Raw genomic sequence first — 18,285 nt, 5'->3', positions numbered from 1 at the left:
AAACCTAAAAGTTAAACGTAACAAAACCGTAATCATAACAATACGATTCGATAAAGTTTTATTCGAACGAGACTAATATATTTTTTTAATCATTTTGAATAACCAAACCGATAATGTCTTAACATTTGTATCAGTATCATATTCGTATTTATATTTTTCTCAATGTGACGGTATAAAATTCCATTGAAAACAAAGTTGTATTCACAAATAGAGTTTTTCTGCATCGAAAGCTATATCGAGTGCAAATACAATAACAATAGCATAATGAACCGAATTGATACAGACCGAACATCGGAACTTGTATTCATTTTCATAGTTTCCCGATCGATATAAAACAAGTTTTAATATCTTCTTGGGTATATATCTTTCGGTTTTTATATCGGATGTCTGTACATGCCAAATCAAATCGATACCGACCGAAAGCTTTCGGGTAATTCCACTAGAGGTGCGTATTTTGGATATTATCCATGATTTGAATGACATAGATTGCACCAGATGAAAAAACAAACGAGGATGATTCGTTAATTTTGTCAAATAAGCATCCTCTTGTTCGCATCTGCCATCACTTTTCACTTATCCAAACAAACCCCTTCTTAATTCTTCCTTTCGTTCTTCGTTAATGGAAGCCCACAAGTTGTAGCATCAATTCCCACTACTTACAGAACAAACTCGTCTGCAATGGCGATGCAAACTTCTCACACCGTAAGTTTTATAAATACATGTTTAGGATCTTTTTTAAAGGGGTTGAGTGGAATCTATTAATTTAGTTGCACACCAGGTGTTTGATAAAATGCCTATTCAAAGATTGCTGTAAATTTGCTCACTTTAGGATCTTTTTTAATAAGCTGTTGTATGGAGACAGTGTTTATAGAACGTCAAGAAAGCCTTTTCATGTTATTATCTTTAGCATATTGGTTCATATGGTATTTGTTTCAATATTTGCAAGTCAAGTTTGATATGTTTTTTGACATTTTATAGTGTTTCATTATTCTTGTTGTACAATAAATGTTCAGGTTATGTCATTGAGAAGTTGTTCATCGTTTAGAAAGACATCTTCTTTTAGCCTCGTTGATTTCCAAAGATGCTCTGCCATTGAGCTCTCGTCTCTTTTCCGTTTTACGTATGGCTGTATTTATCCTAGGAGTGCGTTTTGCACTCAGTCAAAGCGTAGGTCTCGTGGACCTGTGATGGCTGCCAAGAAAGAATCCAAAGGTACGAACTTGGTTAAGTTCTTTATGAGTTTCTTGTGTTAATTTGACCTTTAACTGATTGATGTATTCCGTTTTTTAGGAACAAAGCAAGGAGACGGAAAGTACAAGCATACCGTTGACCTTCCTAAGACAACGTTTGGTATGCGAGCTAATTCTGCTGTAAGGGAACCTGAAATCCAGAAGTTATGGGATGAAAATCAGGTTTTTAAGAACGTTGCCGAGAAGAATAGCGGGGTCGGTATTGAAGCTTATTCAATTTCATTGTTTGTGTTACAATGCTTCTCTCTCTGCTCTATTTAGTATTGCTTATTCTTTTGATAGGGAAGTTTTATTCTTCATGATGGCCCTCCATATGCTAATGGTGATTTACACATGGGACATGCCTTAAACAAGATTATAAAGGACATTATCAACCGGTATAAGGTATGGTTGCAATGTTCACTTTGTGCTGTGATATTTGAGTCACTTTACGTGATTTATGCTTATAGAAGTATAAATACAGTGAACATGGTGGATGTGTACGGTGTACCCGAACATTTATATCATTTTTTTTTGCTTTATGACAGCTGCTTCAAAACTGTAAAGTCCATTACGTTCCTGGTTGGGATTGCCACGGTCTGCCGATCGAGTTAAAGGGCAAGTGATGGTTTTTGCTGCTTTATTAAGTTGAAAATTTCATCGTAGCTTCTAGCTTTAATCACGTTAATTTTCGGTTAAATTGTCTTAGTATTGCAGTCATTGGACCAAGATGCACGAAAGGGGCTAACACCATTAAAATTGAGAGCAAAAGCAGCTAAATTTGCCAAAGCAACTGTGAAGGCACAAATGGCGTCATTCAAGGTCAGTTTAAAGTTTAAATAACTAATGCACATAATCGAAAGAGTAACATTTCCTTGTCTACTTAGTTACCTGTGAAATGTCCATGTTTTGGTTACATATTTAAATTATTTTTCCGTCGAGTAACAATGCTGGTCACCTATTAAAGTTATTAAGGATTTATTCAACATTGAACTTTTTTTTTACCTTCTGATAACAGAGATTTGGAGTATGGGCTGACTGGGATAACCCTTATCTCACTCTTGATCCAGAATATGAAGCTGCTCAGGTAATTAAGCTAAATTAGTATCACCTCCAGGCTATATCACCGATATATCGATTATCAGTCCCCATGTAAAAATCGGCGTCAAATATCGGTACCGATAGTATCGGCAATATTTGATTGATATATCACCGATTTTTCCCAATATCAGTACCTTTCTTCTTAGTTCTACCATTCTTCTTTCTTCTTATTGCTGTTATTAGTGTTTCAAGTCTTAATTGTTAATTGTTAGTGTTAAATGTTATTGTTTTAAGTCTTAATCAGTTCCTAATTGCTACAATTGTTAGTGTTTTGCAAGTTGGAAAAGGTTAATTTGTTAATAATAGGAGCGTATACTGTGTTAGTGTTAAATTGCTATAAATATAAATTCTACATGACACTAAAATTAGTGATACCTCACCGATATCCCACCGCGTTAACCTATATCTCAAATATCGGTCCTTGACTGATATCCGATTTTTTACCGCATTAACTGCATAGCCTCTAGGCTATTTCTAATTGCTCCGTGATATTATTTATATTATTTTATCCTTTTGGCCTTTTAGATTGAAGTGTTTGGGCAAATGGTTTTCAAAGGGTACATATATCGAGGGAGAAAGCCCGTTCACTGGAGTCCTTCATCTCGCACCGCACTTGCAGAGGCTGAGTTAGAGGTAAGTTTATCACCAGCCTCTTGTTTGGTTTAATATTAACTCTTCCTGTATAAATAATAAATATACTCTTTATTTAATCAAACTCTGTTCGGTCTTTTGATGCAGTATCCTGAAGGCCATGTTTCAAAGAGCATGTATGCAATTTTCAAAGTATTAAATACTCCAGCTAAAGACGGATTACTCGATGAATTTCTTCCCAAATTGTCCCTTGCAATTTGGACCACCACTCCCTGGACTATTCCTGCAAATGCCGGTACGTGTTTGTGTGTAGGGGTGTGCCCGATTCCGGTTCAGTTATTAGTATTAACCAAAACCGAAGTCATCGGTTAATCTATTTTGTTAACCGTTCGGTTTTCGGTTAATCGGTTCGGTTTATTCGGTTATTTTGTCGGTTTTCGGTTCGGTTCGGTTATTTTTGGTTAATAACCGAAACCAAACTTGGGCTAAAATTTTTGCTTAAAAATACATGTAATAGAGGTATAAGTACATGAATTAGATGTCTAAATGCATGAAATGGAGATATAATAATTGAAATGGAAGTATAAATACATGAAATGGAGGTATACAACATGAAATACATGAAAGAGAGGTATAAAGTCTAGAAATATATATAAAAATATGAATGGTTCTGTTCAGTTAATTCGGTTTTCGGTTAGATGCAGTTCGGGTTTTCGGTTCGGTTTCGGTTAACGGTTCGGTTATTGCTCACCACTGTGTGTGTGTAAGTTTACCAAGTTTTCTACATATATCCACATGTTTATATCTTCTTTCTTGCTTTTTTCCAGCTGTTGCAGTAAATCCCAAGCTCCAATACGCGATTGTTGAAGTGCTACCCGTTTCACCTGATGTAGCTTCATCTTCTGAAGACAAAAACAGAAGATTTGGTAATGTTTTAAAAGCCGACGAGACACCCTATTTCATTGTTGCATCGGATCTTGTGCCAACACTTGAAGCGAAATGGAATGTGAAGCTTGTGGTTAAAAAAACAGTTTTAGGTTCAGATCTTGAAAATTACAGGTGCTTAATGAGTTAATGTTTGAATAAACTGAATTACTTTTATCAAAATACTAATTAACATTGTTATACGTGTACAAATAGATACGCACACCCGATAAATGGCCAAGAATGTCCGGTTGTGATTGGTGGAGATTATATTACAACCGAATCTGGAACCGGGCTTGTTCACACAGCACCGGGTCATGGACAGGATGATTATTTAACTGGTTTAAAATATGGTTTGCCGATAATATCCCCAGTAGATGATGAAGGAAAGTTCACTGAAGAAGCTGGGATATTTAGCGGGCTTGATGTGTTAGGTGATGGTAATGCTGCTGTAGTTAATCACTTGGATGAACGTTTATCAATTGTTTTGGTAGAACCTTACAGTAAGTTATATTATCCATTCATAAATCCAAATCAAAACAATTTTTTATATACCGTTTAGTTGGTTTACTAGAAATTCTAATTTAAATGTTATTGCTTTTTTTTTTTACTTTTTAGAGCACAAGTATCCGTATGATTGGCGAACAAAAAAACCTACGATTTTTAGGGCAACAGCACAATGGTTTGCTTCGGTTGAAGGATTTAGAGAGGCTGCTATGGATGCCATTAACCAAGTTACATGGACCCCATCTCAGGTATTGTACATGAATACTTTTTTTTATAAAGAGTAAAATGCTATTTTCGACCCCGAGGTATGGCCAGTTTTACGATTTTCGTTCAAAGGTTTGTTTTTTCGCATCTGGATCCAAAAGGTTTGAAATCTTGCCACTTTCATCCGGCTCGTTAACTGCATCCATTTTTCTCCGTTAAGTTAGAGGTATTTTCGTCTTTTTTTGCTAACTTAAAGGGCAATTCAGTCTTTTTCACTTTATGTAAAAAGACCGAATACCCCTGAAAAAGACCGAATTGCCCTTTAACAAAAAAGGCAGAAATACCCCTGACTTAATGGAGAAAAATCGATGGAGTTAACGAGCCGGATGAAAATGGCAAGATTTCAAACCTTTTGGATCCAGATGCGGAAAAACAAAACTTTGGACGAAAGTCGCAAAACTGGCCAAACCTCAGGGACGAAAATGGCATTTTACTCTTTTATAAATATACATATTCCCCTTTTTTGAATTTTTCCTACAATTGTATATATAAATTTAATAAAGATTTCCTAATCTGGAAATCTGCACGGTCAATCATTCACTCTTTCAATCACAGCAACTGTTTGTCTTCATATTTTTCTCTATAGAGTGTACAAATATTAATTTACATTTTGTTTATTAACTGTTTTTCATTCAGGCAGAAAACAGAATTTCTACAATGACATCCAGCCGTTCCGATTGGTGTATATCTCGTCAGAGGACATGGGGTGTCCCAATTCCAGTCTTTTATCATGCAGAGACGAAAGAACCTCTGCTAAACGAAGAAACCGTTGATCATATCAAGTGTAATGCAAAAAAAAAAAAAAAAAAAAAAAAAACCTAAACTGAACAGTTTACTACATATTTTAAAATGTACTTATATAGTTATATTACTAAAATTTACCTTTTGATTATTGTATTTGGCAGCCATCATTTCACAAAAGGGCAGTGATGCATGGTGGTACATGTCAGTAGAAGAATTGCTTCCTGAGAATTATCGCGATAAAGCATCGGATTATGTGAAAGGAACTGATACAATGGATGTTTGGTTTGATTCAGGTAAATTCGTTCCTCTTTAAACATAAGTAATTCCATTACAAAATTTACAAATTACAACTTTGCTTGCAATCGGACATAATAATGACTTTTATATTTGCAGGTTCTTCATGGGCTGCTGTTTTGGAAAATAGAAAGGGCCTGAGTTTTCCTGCAGATTTGTACGTTGAAGGTACAGATCAGCATCGGGGTTGGTTCCAAAGTTCTTTATTGACTAGTGTTGCGACAAAAGGTGCACATTTTTAATCCAACAACATTAAATTCGCTGTAATCATTTATTATTAGTAATATTATTTTAATAAATGTAACAGGAAAAGCTCCGTATTCTGGAGTTATAACACATGGATTTGTGCTTGATGAGAAGGGTTTAAAAATGAGTAAATCTTTGGGTAATGTCGTTGATCCACGTACCATAATTGAAGGAGGGAAGAATCAAGAGGTTAGTGGCTGTTTTGCATCAATCATTAATTGTTTTAAAAAATAATCTTTTAATAGTAGATTATTAAAAAAAAAAAAAAAAAATCTTCCAGGAAGCACCTTCTTATGGAGCAGACGTACTTAGACTCTGGGTCTCAAGTGTAGATTATACAGGAGACGTTTTGATCGGTCCGCAAGTTCTTCGCCAAATGTCTGATATTTATAGAAAGCTAAGAGGAACTTTACGGTTTCTTTTGGGAAATCTTCATGATTGGAAAGTATGTAATGCTTTTGAAAATATTCTTTGGATATCTATTCGGTTTGAATAAAGTTTCTACGTTATTATATATATTGTGTTTATCTTTTGCAGGCTGAAAATGCTATTGCGTATGATGAACTTCCTGAGATCGATCAGCATGCTCTGTTTCAGCTTGAAAGTGTTGTGAAAAACATTAAAGAAAGCTACGAAAGCTATCAGTTCTTCAAAATATTCCAGGTAAATTCTTACTTTTTTTTCTTGACTAAATGTTTCTTATTGATTAGTGTCTTAGTGATTAATTATAAATGTATTTTGTTCCATTTCAGATCATTCAACGGTTCGCTATTGTTGATCTCTCAAATTTCTATTTCGATGTTGCCAAAGACCGCCTTTACGTTGGGTAAAACTTTCTTATGATTTAATAAAAGTCTGATGTTGTTTACTTGTTTATAGTCAACATGAGTTGACTTTGAGATGTTGACTTTTATTTCAGTGGGGCTTCAAGTTTTACAAGGAGAAGTTGTCAAACGGTCCTTGCAGTTCATCTACTGTCGATAGTGAGAGTAATAGCTCCAATCCTACCTCATCTGGCTGAAGACGTGTGGCAAAATCTCCCTTTCGAATATAATATCGACAACGCTGACATGGCGAAATTTGTTTTCGAGTCAAAGTGGCCTGAAGAAAATCAAAGATGGCTTGCATTTCCCGAGGAAGAAATAGAATTTTGGGGGAAAATACTTGAGGTAACCTCAATAATATACATATGATTTTTAATAATTCTATTTATTATTTATCATCATTTGTATGAATTTGGTAGTTGAGAACTGAAGTAAATAAAGCTTTGGAGAGCGCGCGCACCGGCAAACTTATCGGTTCCAGTCTGGAGGCGAAGGTGTATCTCCATAGCTCTGATGATAATCTTGCTGAGAGATTAACGAACATGTGTGAAGCTAAAGTTGATGCTGACTCACTGCATCGCATATTCATAACATCTCAGGTATTTCTATTTAATGTACTGGGTCAGAAAGGGTTTACGTTGAAACAGTGACGAAGCTTGAGATTTCCGACAGATGGTTGAAAACGTATATACCAAAAAGAAATTATAAAACCGGGGGGGTCGAAAACGTATATACCTAAAAAATTCTATACGGAAACTACATACCGGACACTACTGAGCGAAAAATATATTAGAAGGTTCAGTTTATGTGAACAATATTTAATTAAAAGGTTTAAATATAATAACTTAAATGTAAACATCTAAGAAAAATTCTTGATCATGGATTATACTTTTTATTTTTGAATCTTACGTAATTTTATTCCAAAACCGAAAAGACCGAAACCAAACGGTTTTCAATAACCAAAATCAAACGTTTCGGTTACGGCTTCAGTTTTACCTAAAAACTGAACCGAATTGGCACACCCCTAGATTACAAAGACAATATTACTTTAATTTTTTTGTTTTGACATCTTAGGTGTCAAAATTTGATGAAAGTTGACTGGACTGCTACTGGTCAAACTGCAGGTTGAGATTCTTTCTACGTTGGATGATTTACCAACAAAAAATATACCATATTCTGGAGAATATTTAATTCAAGGAGAAAATAAAATATGGATCGGAATATCGCGCGCAGACGGTACAAAATGTGAAAGATGCTGGAATTTTTCACCTCAAGTTGGTTCATTTATTGATCACCCGACACTTTGCAAACGTTGCTATGATGTTATTGCTGGCCAACCACTTCCTGCTCTTGCAGCTGTCAGTTGACGTGTAGGTGATCTCTTGACGGATAAATTTATCCCCTAGAACCGGCATAATGGGAAGATTTGAAAACGGGTCAAAAGGGTACTTTGTATGGATCGGGTTGACCCAAAACACATTCGTTTAGTGTCTGCAGATTATAAATCATGAAACATGATCTGTGATGCAGTGTGTTCTATTTATCTGCAATAAAAGTCTTGTGCAATTTATCATAATGGATTACTTTTTCACATACGATTCGTAAAGATAATAACTTACAGGTGACGGTTTCAACTTAATTACTTATGAATGGATCAATTCGGGTTATGTTTTATCTCTGCGATATATCTTAAATTGCTTAAAAAATTATTGCTTCTTTCATATGATTATTCTTGTTTGTTTATTATCCTATGTGGAGGTCATGTCATGTCACAACTAAGGTGCAACCCCATTTCAATTTCTACTTTTAATGCGGAGGTCAAAGGCCTGAGGTCAGAATTGAATATAGTTGTTTAAGGACTATAAAAATAATAATGCAATTTTCATTTAAAAATATTATTTTAGAATGTAAGAGGTCAACGGGTGTTTTATTTGAGCAATGGTTCTACGCTAGACGTCCTTAACCAATGATCCAACTTTTGAGTAGGTCTAACCGAGACCGGCATTGTCAACACTAGCCGGCCTTAACCAGGGTTCACATTTTGAGTAGGTCTAAACGACACCCACATCGTCAAAACTGATCCCAACTAACTAGAACCCAATTCTTTGGCAAGGTACTTAGTTTGTCAGGTCTTAAACCAACCTATAAGTTGTTTCACTTACACTATACGGAGTGGGAGGGCTTGAAAAGGGGGGCGTTGTGCGACATGTGGACGTCACGTTAGCAAGCGTCAGAAAAGTGGCGTGGTGTAAAAAGGGAGAAGTGGGACAGGGCGTGAAAGGGTGACGTTATTTAACATATGGCACACACTTTTTATATTATTTATATTTAAAATTATATAAAATCTATCAAGTTTAATTAAAAATACCATTAATACAAATTAAACAAATAACATTAATAAAAAAACATTGCATAATTTAAAAATCAAAAATATACATAAATTAGAAAATAAACGCTAGTAAAAGAAACATTACATAACGTGTGCCTGTACTCAACGAGGGCGACTTGGATGACATCGTTTTTGTTGAGCTCACCATGTTGTCCATAGCGTTGACAACCATCTCAAATCTCGAACTAGCCATACGAATAATTCGGAAACGTGAACAAAGTGCGTCCATGGTTCGGTGGCCTCACCGCTAGGCATACAAAATTGTTGGAAAAACTCGTTCCCAAAACGGAGGCGTGGGTAAAGGAGCCCCGTTGTCGGTAACCGTTGCGATCCACGATTCACGCAATGCAATGTACTCTTCTTCCTTCCATGGGTTCATTGCCATTTTTTACGAAAATTTTAAAGTGAAAATGTGAAAAAAGTAGAGAAAATTAGATGAATTGAGAGTTTGTAAAAATATGATAGAATGGGTGTCTATATAGGGGATGTTACTTATTATTCACAGGTAAAAAAAAAAATTAATGTAACCGTTGTCACACAACACACAACAGCTACTACCTACGCAAACCTTATTTCCACGCGCAAACCTTATGGTCCCACGCCATTGGTGTGCCGGTGTGCACGACATGGAGAGACCACCACACCATATTTCCACGCGCAAACCTTATGGTCTTATTTAACAAAGGTGACGATCATGCTAGGCTTAAACTGAGAACGTGGCCGATATAATCATGTGTCAAGGATAACCCTGACCCAAACACGTTTAAGGCCATGTAACCCAAACTGATAAAAAAAGTATTGACGGTTGTAATACACTTAGTAATGGATTGTCAGATTATAAACATGTAATAAAGTTAAAAGCTTGCTAAATGGGTTGAAGAGAGATTACATATTTTCCTTTTTTTTTTTGGAATATTAGTTTGAAAGTAAGAAGTGGCGATCAAATGACTTCATTGACAAAGTCTACTTCCTCTAGAAGCTAGAAATTAATTATTAGTCAAACTTGCTAAAAACAAAGTAGTGACAATACTCTAAAAGAGCAAAGAAAAAAAAAGGTCAACCTAATATACAGGCATTGCACAAGAGTAAAAGGCAGTCATGTAAATAACCCGCCTGACATTTCATGGTGCCTTGTATAATGTAACATCATGGATCACCCTGACCATTTGTCAACATCTCAAATGTATCTCTTCACGACGACTCAATGAATATGGACCGTCGAATCATTTGACGGTTGTTGGATAAAATCCGACCCGTCATCATCCAAAGACGGAAGTTGTAGATCCTGAAATTCCGGTCAACAAAATCCAGATCACCACATTAACAAAAAAAAAAAAAAAAAATAGAACATGTTTTTAAGGTAATTTGTACCTGTGATTGTAACAACTGATTTGGCTGTTGATCTTGGGCAACTGAATAGGCTTGCGGTTGAGACATTCGATAATATGGTTCTTTTAGATCAAGTCTGCAACTTGATGTTTGTAATATTCCTCCTTGTTCAGCACCAGGGCCCCACATTTTAGCTGCACAACCCGAATCTCAAAAGGTCACATATTTAGTAAAATGCCATTTTCATTCATGAGGTTGGGCCAGATTTGCAACTCTCATCCAAAGGTTTATTTTTCCGCATCTGGATCCAAAAGGTTTAAAATCTTGCCATTTTCATTTGGCTCGTTAACTCCATCCATTTTCTCCATTAAGTCAGGGATATTTCTGACTTTTTTGCTAACTTAAAGGGCAATTTAGTCTTTTTCACTTTATGTAAAAAGACTGGATTGTCATTTAAGTGAGCAAAAAAGACGGAAATACCCCTGACATAACAAAGAAAGATGGATAGAGTTAACGAGCCGGATGAAAATGGCAAGATTTTAAACCTTTTTGGATTCTGATACGGAAAAACAAACCTTTGAATGAAAGACGCAAAACTGGCCAAACCTCAGGGGTGAAAATGGCATTTTATTCTAATATTTAACTGATTATTGCAATTTAATGATGTTCTAGTGTTTGGATAAAGTAATTCTGATAATATTAATAACTATCTTGTAACCAACCTGACATGGTTAGGTTAATTGTGTAACTCTGAGCGCTATGTGCAATCATGTGAAGACGACCCGTAATTTCTTGGCCCGGCATGACATATATGGGTTGAGACAGGACACAACGCAGTTGGTACCAGTGAGTTGTCGGTGCACCAGGAGCCGTGGTTAGCCACCTTTGTACAGTGCTGTAGATCAACAAGTTTAATATACAAAATTTAGTTAGTAGAGAAAAACACTTTCACTTATAAATGGGTCGATTCGGGTTATGTTAGATATGTAATGAATCAAAAGAATGAAAATCGCCAAAAGTGTAATTTGATGCATACAATTTTTCTGAATCATTTATTCATTTAAATTAGATTTGGTCAAAAAATCTTTGTGCCAACCCAACCCAACCCGGCCCGTTTTGATATGCCGTTAACAGGATAAATTAATCACCTGCCGTTAAATAGAACATCAAACCAACACGCGAGGCCATGCACTCTTGTGCCCACAGAAGCTGAGAATTTCAAAGGTACGTCAATTTCGTACAAGTCCTCTTCCTGAAAATGGAATTATAAAACAAGTGTAACGTGTATATTCATTTAGTGACAAACATGAATCAGGCATAAATGATTTTCCTAGGTTACAATTAGTGTTTTGTTATGTTAATGAACACAGGGTTCTCTAAGAATCACGGCACAAGATTTTTAACCCTAAATGTTGAACTAGAACATAGTTATTTTTAAGAACGATGTGCATACAAATTTTTGAAGATGGTCACTGGTCAGCACATAAAACTATTCCGTCATTACCAATTAAAAATTGCGATACCTTGATAGTAGTAAAATTGATCACATGGGAAACTGCCGGAGCCACCAATAACCTCGGATCAAAAGCATCAACCACTGGCTGCAAACACAGTCGTATTTTGAATAAGTAATAACTTCAGTAAAGAAGAATGTGACCATTTTACGTACGTAAGCAAGCCAGACAAACCTGTGAAAAATATCCTTGAAATGCGGTTCCATGTAAAGCTGTTAGATCAACTCCATAATAGTTCTGTTGCTGCCAAAACAGGGCCTGCATAGCAAGAAGCAAAAATAAAGAATCAAGTATACCTCTTATAGTAATAATATCATATATGGAGACCACTAGATGTAAATAATAATCGAGATGCTCTTAATCTACGAAGAGATAAGAATGTGGCACATTAACAAATAATATCATAAGCAATATAAAAAAACGTGTACCTTGTTTGCAACTTCAACATAGAGATACTCGTCGCTGAATGGTGCCATGTGAATTCTACAAGATTTAAAAGAACACAGAGAATTGAGATTAAATGGCATACATATAGATATTATCTATAATAGAATTAGCAACTTTGATGGATAGTACTTTGACTTTTTGACTTTCCGTTTTTTCGGTCTTTTTTTGTCTTTTTTTATACTTTTACTCCTCAACTTTCAGAATTGACACTTACAACCCCTTAACTTTCTAAAGACTTTGTAACCGAGTTTGACGTGTCTTTTTATGTCCGTTTCGGTATAAATTAAGGTTGATTTACGTTTCCACGTAAATTTTCCTTGGAAATGAGCTGGGTCAAATATAATATGTTCTTATTCTTATTATTGTGTACGTTTTGATGTAAATTTTTTTTTTTTTTCCGGAAATGAGTCGGCTCAAATATAATACGTTTTCGTGCTTATTTTTATGTACGTTTTCTATTGGTCTTAAGTTTTGACGTAAAACACTATTTTCTTACGTGCTTATTTTTATGCACGTGTTGGTATAAATTCAAGTTGGTATACGTTTCGACGTAAATTTTCATTAAAGTCATATTTAAGATGGCGTTTACGTTAATTCAAAATCAGCCCTTTCCCGTTGTCCAATTTAAACTTATTTTTATGGTTTTCGATCGATGTAAAATACGTGTCGATATTCTTCTGAGCATATTTCTTTCGGTTGCTATACTGAGCCAAAACATATATGACTGAAACCGCGCAGCGTAGTACATATATCAACCATGACATTAAAGGACAGGTTGTCGTTAATTTTGCTTTGAGTTTGGATTAGAATTAAAAATATCACCTTCCAACAGTTGGGAACATTTTCCCATTAGGGACGAGAAACCGATCTCTTGCAATGACATACGACTCAAGCATTCTCTCATTAACTAACAGAGTGCCTGTAAGAGACAATAATGGCATGGAAACATGTGAAGAATCATTTTATTTTCAAAGCAATATAATAATAATACAATAGACATATAGTATAACGACTAATAAACTTACCCATAGGCTCGGAGATTAATATATCAGCTTTCTCAGGCAATTCTACATCTTCGACTTTCCCCTTGATAACCTACATTTTAACGGCAGCATGTCCACTAAGAATAAGACATCCAAGATCAAGAGTAGTTTAACTTGTTTTATGAAAACGGACTAACCGTAATTCTTTGTCCCAAAATAGGGTTCCCCGCAATAAGCTTTTGCGCATAGTCAGCCATCTCAGATGCTTCCACCGCATAAACATGTTTTGCACCAGCCTAACAAGTGCCAAGAAGATATGATTAGTCGCTGTACGTCAGAATGTGAAATCACGGATGTGATGTCAGCATGCGATAGTAAAAAGGTGTTTGGATGTGCGTTTTTGTAAGTACACCTGAGCGGCAAACAATGACAATATGCCACTTCCAGCACCGACATCAACCACCACACGCCCAGCAAAATCTGCTTGATTCTCCATAACCGCAGCATAGTAGGAACCTAAATAATAAACATTCATCATGCAATTCAGCTCCATAACATCCCGAAACAGTCATTTGAAGTTTCGAACCATGCTTATTGAAATGAATTAGTGCATCCTAGCATCACACTGTAATGCATGCTAACATGAGCCTGATAAAGAACAAGATGGTATATTGACCTGTCCTCACGTAATCCTGCAACATATTTTGCTGATGAAGCAGTTGCCCGTAGTAATGGAAGTACATTTTAGCAGACGATGATTCAATTTTATCATCGAACTTGCTTTTAGAAGAAGAAATTGTTCCATTTGGTAAGGTTGATCCTGTAAAAGAAACAATAAATATAATCAGCGTATGGTTTATTACCATTATCCATATTCCATCCCATAGTGAATAACTTTTTTCACTCGTTTGTTTCATGTCACTAGGTGCGATCATGAGATAAAGGAAATTACAAAATTAAAAAGAAACTATATCATCAATATATTATATATAATGTTTGCAAAGGGTAGCAGACCTTGAATCGTTACGTCACTTTTCCATTGCTCAAACGCACCATGAAAGGAGCTACTTTCTTCCTCCTCTTTAAATTGAATAGTAATCCCCTTTGAAAAAGTTTTCTGATTCAAACGTTAGAATATCATTGGTCACGGTATACTCATATATGCATAATGCACGTCATAATAACACAAATTAAAGGTTCAAAATGTTAACTTTTTTCTTATATCTATATGAACAGATATAAGTACTTTGTATAAAGGCGATATAGTTATAAACCAATCAATCGGAAATAAATATACAAAAATATAAGCTACACAACATAGTCGCAATGGCTTACCTCTTTGACGGTTTCAGAACCTTCTGACACACAAAGTGATTGTAATTCACCTAACCTGAAAAGCTGAAACCGCCAAAAGTTTAACATTTAAACAAATGAATACAAACCTTTTATCGTCTCTATTTAAGTTTCAAACTTTCAATAAACACAAATCCACAAAAATGGGACCCACAAAATAAAAAATAAGATCAAATGAATGAAAAATAACAATTGCTCATATTTACAGCACAAACAGCACATACTTTGGAAGGTGGACTGTGACAAACAGAGCACTAGTCCCTCTAGGCTCTAAGTGATCATAAAGGCATAAACTTTACCAACAAATTCATAACAGCAATGCTGAAACTTGTTCCAATTAATCAGGAGTTTATAGGGTTGTAAACGAACCGAACGTTCAGCGAACAGTTTGTGAGCCGTTCGGCGGGAAGTTTGTTTACGTTCGTTCATTTAGTTAATGAACGAACATGAACAAGGAATTTCGTTCGATAGTTAAATGAACGAGCACGAACAGATGTCTCGTTCGTTCAATTGTGTTCGTGAACGTTTGGTAACGTGTTTGTGAACATTCGTTCATGTTCGTTTGTTTATGTTGTTCATTAAATATTTTTTGCCATTTATTTATTTTATTTAAACTTTTTTATATTCTCGTTACCCAAACAAATAAAATAGAAAACCCTACCTCCACCTTGTTTATGCACCGTTCCCCTTTCCTTCTCATTATTCAAATTGAAAAATACTATCAAACTTCGTCGATTGTATCTGTGTTCGTGAACCGTTCATGAACACGTTCCTTTCCTTAACGAACAAAATCACAAATACAAACAAAAAATCTCGTTCGGTAGGTGTTCATGAACCGTTCGTGAACATGTTATAACCTTAATGAACGAACACGAGAACAAGGCCTTGTTCGTGTTCGTTCGGTTTGTTTCCTTTACAGCCCTAGGAGTTTACAAATTAAACAAAAAACCTAAAAAATGCAAATCAAACCAAAACAAGCCCCAACACAAAACCAATTAATCAAAACAACATATAAAAACTCAAATAACAACCTGAGTGGCTCTATAAATAACCTTAAAGGCTTAAACTTTACCAACAAATTCATAACAGCAATGCTGAAACTTATTCCAATTAATCAGGAACTTACAAACCAAACACAAAACCTAAAAAAAGATGCAAAACAAACCAATTAATCAAATAACAACCAAAGTTTAAAACTTTAACAACTAAAAAGCTATACCTGAGTGGTTCGAAGGTCAAAGTTAATAGAGTGTTGACCATCGGGCTCTAGGAAGAACTGGAGCTCCGGGAACCCGGAAGCCGACCCGAAAACCGCAGACAGAGGACCGGAAACATGTTTCGGAGGGGTTGAAGCGAGCAAATTGATCGAATCAACGGTGAAATTGTGGTGGGGTTTTGGATTTTGAGCAGGTAGAGTATCCATGGTGAATTGGGTGTGACTGTTTCAGTGAAAAGATTGCGTGTGTGTGTATATATATGTATGTATAGGTGCGTGTGTGTGAAGAGAGTGATATAGAAGCTAGGGTTTATGGGGGTAGAGAGAGAGAAAAGGTGAAGGTTGAAGGAGGAGAGTGCAAAAATAATAAAAATAAGTTTATAAGTTGTTGCTTTTGTTCTCACCTCCTTTGTTCATATGGTGGTGTGGTTGGGTCTCCATCATCCAAATGTTGAATATAAAACCCTCAAAAGTAACAAACAACTAGAAACAAATGCACACCACATCTTGTAAATTACAACTTTTTTGTGGATTTTGTTTTATTTTTTTTAATTATGAATTTTGTTGGCAAGTTTTTTTAGTGATAAAAAACTTTCTTTTTAAATGTTTATTGTCAATGAGCTAGTGGTGGAGTAGTAGGGGAAAGACTTGGGGTCTGTTTGGTATGCGGTAATGGAATGGACGAGTGAATGTAATGGACAAGGGAATGTAATGGATCATTACAATTTCATGTCTCATTTGGTTACCATGTAGGAATGGAATGAATTATTATCATGTATTGTTTGGTAGGCAAGAAAATTAAGGAATAAAATCAGCGGTGAGTGGTGGTGGTCGTGGTAGTGATTGTAGGTGGTGGCAGCGATCGGTGGTGGCGGCGATCAGTGGTGGCGGCGGTCGGTAGTAGCGATGACGATGATGAGTGGCGGTGAAGAGGGGTGGCGGCGACGGCCGTCGATGGTGGTTGGTAGCGGCAGTGGTTGGTGGTGGCGGCGGCCGTGGTTGTGACAACCCGAACTTTCAAGGTTAGTATTTCTTGATTTCCTCGACTTCTAGCTTGCATGGTTACATTTTATGTCTCACTACATACTGAACGAGCGTATGTTACGTTAAACACATGATGGCTCTATGAGATTGTTATTATTTTACTATTGTAAGTTGTTCGACAGTTCGTTAAGCCTGGTTGTACACTCCTTGCGTCACATGCGCCACCTCTCCTCATAACTTATATGTGCAATGCTTGACTGGTGGACTAAATCCTTAACTGAATGCTTAGGGGTTATTTTTGAACTCGTTTCCTTTGCACCATGTTATGTAATATAGTCTACGTGAACCTTGCATGAGGTGACCAATGTATTGATGTATTAATGAATAATTACGAGTATTAGGGAGTCATGTAGATTCATAAGAATGAATATTCAACGTAAAACAGTTTACACCAAGTATTAGGGTCGCACACTATCTTCTACTTCCTGGTCGAATGGGTTGTCATCGGCCCAGAAAAAACCCCTATTGTCTATATTTTGGTCTGCGGCCCAATTGAAGCCCGTTAGTGAGCCCGGTGTGTTTTCTTGTGCGTGTACATTCATATCGTGTCACACCCCGTTATTTTCACGTATTACCGGTGGGCCCGGTGGGGAGTACCGTGACGTAGTTGATATCATCATAGTCAAACAACACAAATTTAAATGCACAGCGGAAGCAAAAGATAATTATATTACAATCCGATATAAAGTAATATCAAAGTATTACAAATGGAAAGTAAAGGATCCACAGGCGGATCAAAATAAAGAGGAAACTTGTTCAACAGACTTTAACATCTAAGCTTGCGAGACTTCTATTTGATGCAAGGAGAGACCAGCCTATTACGCGTAGTACCTGCACTTAGTCTTTTTGGGAAAATACGTCAGTTTACACTGGTAAATACAATTTAACTGACTCATTTTGAAAATGTTTTAAAAATTGATTTGAATGCCCGCGGCACAAAACTTTTTATAACTTGGGATAATTACTTGCTTATAATCTTGTAAAAGAATTACATGTTTGTTATGCGTTCAGTTATCCGGGTCGTGCCGGGTTAAAGATTAATAGACACACAACTTAGTATAGTTCTGCCGCGAGACTTCTCTCATATCGACGATTATACTTTATTTATTTGAATGCACTACGGGTGTACGCCTACACCCGTGTGCTAAGGTCGTGGTCATTCTTTGAATGATGCCAAGGATATCTGGGACATGGTCATTAAACCCCCAAAGGCGTTAAACAAACAAAACAACATTTTTAAACGGGTCATTTTGACAACACTTAACCACCGACCGGTTAAGGTTAAT

General features: G+C 36.0%; 2 protein-coding genes across 3 annotated transcripts; one reads left to right on the top strand and one right to left on the bottom strand.

Moving 5' to 3' along the window:
* The first annotated feature begins 432 nt into the window (after nt 1–432).
* Nucleotides 433–8,404, top strand: LOC110930032 (isoleucine--tRNA ligase, chloroplastic/mitochondrial). The gene is made up of 22 exons (XM_022173242.2): nt 433–702; nt 1,014–1,212; nt 1,291–1,445; nt 1,533–1,634; nt 1,778–1,847; nt 1,939–2,051; nt 2,248–2,316; nt 2,856–2,963; nt 3,069–3,216; nt 3,749–3,980; nt 4,062–4,348; nt 4,464–4,600; nt 5,253–5,400; nt 5,522–5,653; nt 5,754–5,882; nt 5,962–6,089; nt 6,181–6,345; nt 6,438–6,563; nt 6,653–6,726; nt 6,820–7,069; nt 7,144–7,323; nt 7,849–8,404. The coding sequence occupies exons 1-22, from the start codon at nt 679–681 to the stop codon at nt 8,089–8,091; spliced, it is 3,219 nt and encodes a 1,072-aa protein (XP_022028934.1). The 5' UTR covers nt 433–678; the 3' UTR covers nt 8,092–8,404.
* Nucleotides 8,405–10,051: 1,647 nt separating this feature from the next.
* LOC110930030 (probable histone-arginine methyltransferase 1.3) lies at nt 10,052–16,396 on the bottom strand. Of its 2 annotated transcripts, none has more exons than XM_022173240.2 (15): nt 15,959–16,396; nt 14,722–14,784; nt 14,401–14,503; nt 14,063–14,206; nt 13,799–13,902; nt 13,584–13,682; nt 13,429–13,498; nt 13,226–13,322; nt 12,385–12,439; nt 12,131–12,214; nt 11,966–12,043; nt 11,591–11,694; nt 11,165–11,337; nt 10,485–10,651; nt 10,052–10,398 (listed from the first exon to the last, which is right to left on the bottom strand). In XM_022173240.2, exons 1-15 carry the CDS (start codon nt 16,160–16,162, stop codon nt 10,315–10,317), a joined length of 1,629 nt encoding a protein of 542 aa, XP_022028932.1. In that variant the 5' UTR covers nt 16,163–16,396; the 3' UTR covers nt 10,052–10,314. The 2 variants fall into 2 exon arrangements, with proteins under 2 accessions (XP_022028932.1, XP_022028933.1); XM_022173241.2 differs by having other exon boundaries at nt 10,485–10,636.
* Nucleotides 16,397–18,285: the final 1,889 nt, after the last annotated feature.

Source organism: Helianthus annuus, chromosome 3 (genome assembly GCF_002127325.2).
Source record: "Helianthus annuus cultivar XRQ/B chromosome 3, HanXRQr2.0-SUNRISE, whole genome shotgun sequence".
Classification (NCBI taxonomy): domain Eukaryota; kingdom Viridiplantae; phylum Streptophyta; class Magnoliopsida; order Asterales; family Asteraceae; genus Helianthus; species Helianthus annuus.
The sequence above is the reverse complement of the archived record's forward strand: the minus strand, read 5'-3'. Positions and strand labels throughout refer to the sequence as shown.